This window comes from Cynocephalus volans, chromosome 8 (genome assembly GCF_027409185.1).
Source record: "Cynocephalus volans isolate mCynVol1 chromosome 8, mCynVol1.pri, whole genome shotgun sequence".
Classification (NCBI taxonomy): domain Eukaryota; kingdom Metazoa; phylum Chordata; class Mammalia; order Dermoptera; family Cynocephalidae; genus Cynocephalus; species Cynocephalus volans.
Genome location: NC_084467.1, coordinates 84,906,487 through 84,912,124, shown reverse-complemented (window position 1 = coordinate 84,912,124; position 5,638 = coordinate 84,906,487). Strand labels below are relative to the sequence as shown.

Below are 5,638 nucleotides of genomic sequence, written 5' to 3'. Positions count from 1 at the left end.
GTAATCACATGGAGATAATGGGAAGAGGTCTCCCTTTCCCCCCCTTTTTTCTTTCTTTTTTTTTTTTTTTTTCTTATAGAAAAAATAAATCCCTGGGCTCTGATCTGTTTAGAATGGAGCTGACCAATCAAAAGTGTTTGGAAATGTCTTTTGGTCAGTTAGGATTTTGATCACAGTTCTTTCTCAGGAACTGTGGGTATGTCAGAAGTCACACTGAAGATTAGTGCTAGCCATATCCCTCAATCAAGGCACCCTGGAAGGAGATACTGATCCAGGCTGCTGGGATCATCTTCCCAAGGTAATGCATAGAGTTGAACAAATAGGTCTATTTCGTAGGGGATGGTGGCCCAAGGGGGATCAGAAACTTCCAGGCATATCTGTTGGATATCATAAGGCTGAGAATCCAATGATGAATTACACACAGAGGCACCAGCCTCTCCAGGTTGTTTGATATCAGAAGGCTCACATGGATCATGGTCATGGTCAATCAAAATTGCAGGACACATTGGATGAGTGTTTACAGAAGTTATGGGTAAGGGGGTCTTTTCCTCCTTCACTGAAATGGTCTGGTTTGATATTCCTTGGTTGAGTTTGTTGCTGCTATTTCTTCCGTTTGACATGCTGGTTCTTGAACCAAGTCTTACTACCAACTGGTTGAGGTGGAGCACTGAAGCCAGGTTCTGTATGGTGACCTTATCTGGAAATACGGTCTTTTTGAACATTTCTCTCAATTTTCTGTGTTGTTCCTGTCTAAAGGTTGTGCAGGTCTGGTGATCTCTTGTCCTTGCAACTGGTTGACATTTAAAAGTATGACAGTATAGTCTTCCCTCCGTATCCATAGTTTATTGGTTCCAGGACCCCCACAGATTCCAAAATCCTCTGCTGTTCTAGTACGGAAGTCGGCCCTGCCCAACCTGCAGACACGTAGGGCCAACCGACTCGATCCCTGACATGACATCTTGCGTGCTCCGGAGCTCTGCAGCTTACTCTGTGTGTCCTCCATTTTCTTAACAGGGTCATTCAGAACAAAAGTTTTAAATTTTTATGACATTTAGCTGATTGATCTTTTTCCTTGCTTTCAGTATCATATCTCAGAATTCTTCATCTAACCCTAGGTCACAAATATTTTCTCCTCTGTTTTCTTCTTAAAGTTTTATAGTTTTTAATTTTACTTTTTGATTTATTTTGAGTTAATAGTTTTATAAAAGGTGAGGTTTAGGTATTTTTGCCTATTTATGTCCAATTGTTACAACAACATTTATTGGCAAGACTATTCTTTCTCCATTGAATTACTTTTGTACTTTTGTCAAAAATCAGCTGCACATACTTGTATGTATCTATTTCTGGTTTCTCTATACAGTTCCATTGATCTATGTGTTTATCACACCTTCAATACCACACTGTCTTGATTATTATAGACATAATTCTTTGTTATTTGTAATTTCTTAGGTAAGAACTCACTAGGTAGTGTTGTCAGATGTATCATGCATCTGTTCCCATATTCAGTTGTGAAGTAAGTCTCTGGTAGTGTGTGTCTGTCTCTTAGATTTTTGGGGGGGTTCATTCTCTTTAAATAAATACTCAATATAAGTTATTTACTACAAAACCTGGTATAATAGACCCTGAATACATGTTAAGTCCTCCTCTATTTCTCCTTCCCCTACATCACTTGTCATTCAAAAACTGAAGTATCTCATGGCAATTAGTATTGTGGTCAGCAGATGACCATTCACAACACTTGAGATGTTAAAGCAAAAAGTCCAGGTGTGATTTTCTAAAGCAGCATCTTCTTTTTAAGTTGTCAAAATCCACTTGCGAAGCCCAAGTAGAGTCATCCCATTCAGGAATGTCAAGACTGAAAAGTCCCTCCAAAATCCTCTTATTCTAGATAAGTAGAGAGTAAGACTAAGGAGAAGATAAAGTTAGTAATTTTATCAGTGTCTTTTTTTGGTATTTCAGATACATTAACTTTAGAATGTAGTTTTATATTCCTCACTGCACTGAATATTCATTACCTGTTACCAAACTCAGAGACAATTATTTATGTGTTCAAGATTATACCACTATGAATATCATATAAAACATCTGTACATTTTAATTGATCATTGGAATTAAATCTCTACCTGAGGGTGAAAACTTTTGAGAATATGCTTCCTGGTAAATATAAATTTATATGGAAAAAATGTTGAGCAAAATCTAAAAGTCAGAAGTAGCAAGAAAATGACTATCACTTTCCTGTACAATTAGTCCACCTTGGTCACAAAATGTCAAAACACTCAGTTTGATAGAAAAAATTGAAAATATTATAAAATGTAATATTTTTGCTACTTTAAATTATAAGCCAAATTAATGGAAAACATTTAAGCAGCAGGATAACAACTATACATATAAAAACATTTTAATTTTCTTTCTTTCTTTTTTTTTTTAAAGATGACCAGTAAGGGGATCTTAACCCTTGACTTGGTGTTGTCAGCACCAAGCTCTTCTAAGTGAGCTAACCGGCCATCCCTATGTAGGGATCTGAACCCCATGGCCTTGGTGTTATCAGCACCACACTCTCCCAAGTGAGCCACGGGCCAGCCCCATAAACATTTTTAAAGTACGTACATGTTTAATGTTACGTACTTATTTAACATTAGCATATATGACTTAAAACTTTGGTGCAGATTCTGGGAAATAGCTAAGGATTCTTAAACTCACATTTATAGTTTAAGAGTTTAAAACCAAATACAAATTATAAGAAAATACATTTGCAAATTAGTATTGAAAATAACACAGGCCATTTAGAAACACTAGGAAAAAAATCACTATGATATCCATTGCATAACTCTAAGGTTTTTTTTAAAATAAAAAATAAATTATTAACTAGTCCATGACAAAAGCTACAGTACTAGTTCTATACTGTAAGTAAAACAAAATACATTTTTTTCCCAGCCATTTATATTACTAACAAACATTCCTTTGTGTATTTGGGAAAAGGATCACAATATTCCATGAAGAGTTCACAGTTTCTGATGTAAACTACAGAATCATAACTTGCAAACACAACGTTGGTGCTCTGTTTTAGTATGTATAGCAGTTTATACCTAGCACAATGTTACAATCATGCATTTAATAAATGGTGTTTGACAATACTTAGAAATGACAATATCACCCTTTTACTGTATTCCCACACACTTATAAAAAGCTTCAGAACTTGAAGAAAGCTTTCTCAGATGTTCTCTCCATTGATTCTCATCACAAGACTGAGAGGTAGGCAGAATAGGAATTATTTGCATTTTAAATTACACAGACTGATGTGATTGCATTTATATGTGTAGGGTTTTGGGAAGCGCTCACATCATTCAACTACAGCTAGTGATGAAGTTAGCAAAGAAGCCTTCATTGTATAATAACATCAAAAAAGAACAAAAAGAGTACCTGATTTGGGGGGCTATTTAGATTCCAGTAAGCAATAGGTAAAAAAAGATCAAGGATCTTTTATTCTTAGATACAAGTACATTATTTAAATATTTATGTATTTATATAATTTATTATATATATAACATAATATAGAGTATAATTTATATTGTTAATATTAATTATATCAATTTATATTTTAATACAAATTATATATTATATGTAATTACTTATATAATATATAACATAATTGCATAATATAAATATATTATAAATATATAATGCTTTTGTTAAGTTTTGTGAAGATAGAGAGTTAGTCTTTTGGAATATGAACTAGGTTATAAAGTGACATGATGAACATGCTTATAAGATACATTGGATATTTTCTTATTCTGTTAAAATTTAACTCAATTTTACAACACATCTATAGGTGTAAGAATTTTAAAAGAAAAGCATCATCAGTTCTTTTGACAATTATAACAAAAACATTAGAATGCTGATATGAAAATATAATTTTCAATGTTTGTAAAATATGTATTCTTTGGTGACATGATCAGATTTAAGAGGCATAGTCATTTGCATTTTCTGTATTTGATATGTGATTGTGAGCGACTCTTACTTTGGGTCTAGAGGGAATTTGTGCTAGTTAGAGAAAGTAAAACATTTTACTGTATAATGTGAATGACCCATAACTCAAAGCTGCCCAAGGCTGATATTTAATTTACATAACAGACAATTTGGCATTTTCTCAATATTTTAGGAAGAGAATTTCACATAAAGTACTTCAATTCTATATTCAGAACACTTGGTATGCAGTGTATATCTGCTATTGTCTGGACTGACTATAAAAAATAAACAAAACAAAACCAATTTTTATGATTTATAGTCTTTTAAAAATACACACATAGGAGATACCATTTTGTGAATGTGCAGTGAATTTTAAGATAACCAAGGGAGGGTACTCTAATGTATATGGAATTGAACTAAGAAATAATCTTTATTCTAATTCCAGCACTATATTGTACAATTGTAAAATATGGCACTAGAAAAATTGATTCCTATTAATTCTCATTGGAAAGTAACTGATGGGGAAAAGTTTTATGTTATGGCTTAGGAAGTGATTTGAGATAATTCATGGATTTCAATCATCCTGCACTATCTTTGTTATTATAGAAAATTATCTCTAACATTACGCATATGTACATTATATTTGTTTCTTTGACAGTTAATTTAATGAATAGCAGAGGTGTATTTAACACATTATCTCTACTATAATCAAGAGTGTGGGTGGGAGGGAGAGAAAAAGAGGAGAGAGAGAGGTTGAAACCAATAATTACTGAATGCTTACAATAAGCGAGGCACATTTCACCACATAACTCAGTGAACCCTCATATGAGCCCTGTGGGGGAGCCATTTTTATGAACAATTTCTACAGAAGGAATCTGAAGCCTAGAAACAGGGCTGGTGTTATGTGTGTGTGAACTCTGCAGTCACATGGAGCCCCACACTTAGATGTGTCCCCATGCTTGGTTTAATGCTTTGCTGTCACCATCTTGAAAATCTTAATAATTTTTGAACAAGGGGCCCCACATTTTTATTTTGCATTGACCCTGCAAATTAGGTAGCTGGTCCTGCCTGCAGAGGTTAAGCCCCTTTCCCTACTTTAAGATTTGAACACAGGTCTGTGTTACTCCAGCGCACAAGGCCAGAATAAAACACCCACGTGGCTCCTCTCCATTCACACTGCCAAACTGAATTCTTTATTTATTTAGAAGAAAGGATGAGAGGTTGAGGGAAAAAAAGGTGAGAAGAAAGACTATAATAGCAGTACCCAGCTATTCCTCATTTGCCTTCAAACTGACATAGCCCTTATAGGAACCAGAGTCCGACGGTCTTTAGGTTCCATTTGCTGAGAAAGCCTGGCAATTCTTGTCAGCTACTTTGTTATTCCCTCATCCCTCCAACAACATATTGAAGAATTCTTCTCAACCTTTTAAAGTATTTTTCCAGAGAAGAATTCAGGGTGAGAAGAAAACAATTTTCTTCATCACTTTACATTTCCATTCATGTCTTAGTGTCTCTTATATTCTGGAGTCCTGGGGCACCTGTACGGCTGGCCCAACCTTTAGTTAGCTTCTATTAAAGCTCATGACCTTTCCACTGTAAGAAGATATATCTCCTAATCAAAGGTTATCTGTAACTGAGTAAAAAGTAAGGACTTGTGCTGAGGTGGCTCCTT

At 34.5% G+C, this 5,638-nt stretch overlaps 1 protein-coding gene across 1 annotated transcript; it reads right to left on the bottom strand.

Annotated features, from left to right (window-relative positions):
* Window positions 1-239: 239 nt before the first annotated feature.
* Window positions 240-722, bottom strand: LEUTX (leucine twenty homeobox). Its single transcript, XM_063105799.1, has one exon. It carries the CDS (start codon window positions 720-722, stop codon window positions 240-242), a length of 483 nt encoding a protein of 160 aa, XP_062961869.1.
* Between the last annotated feature and the right edge of the window lie 4,916 nt (window positions 723-5,638).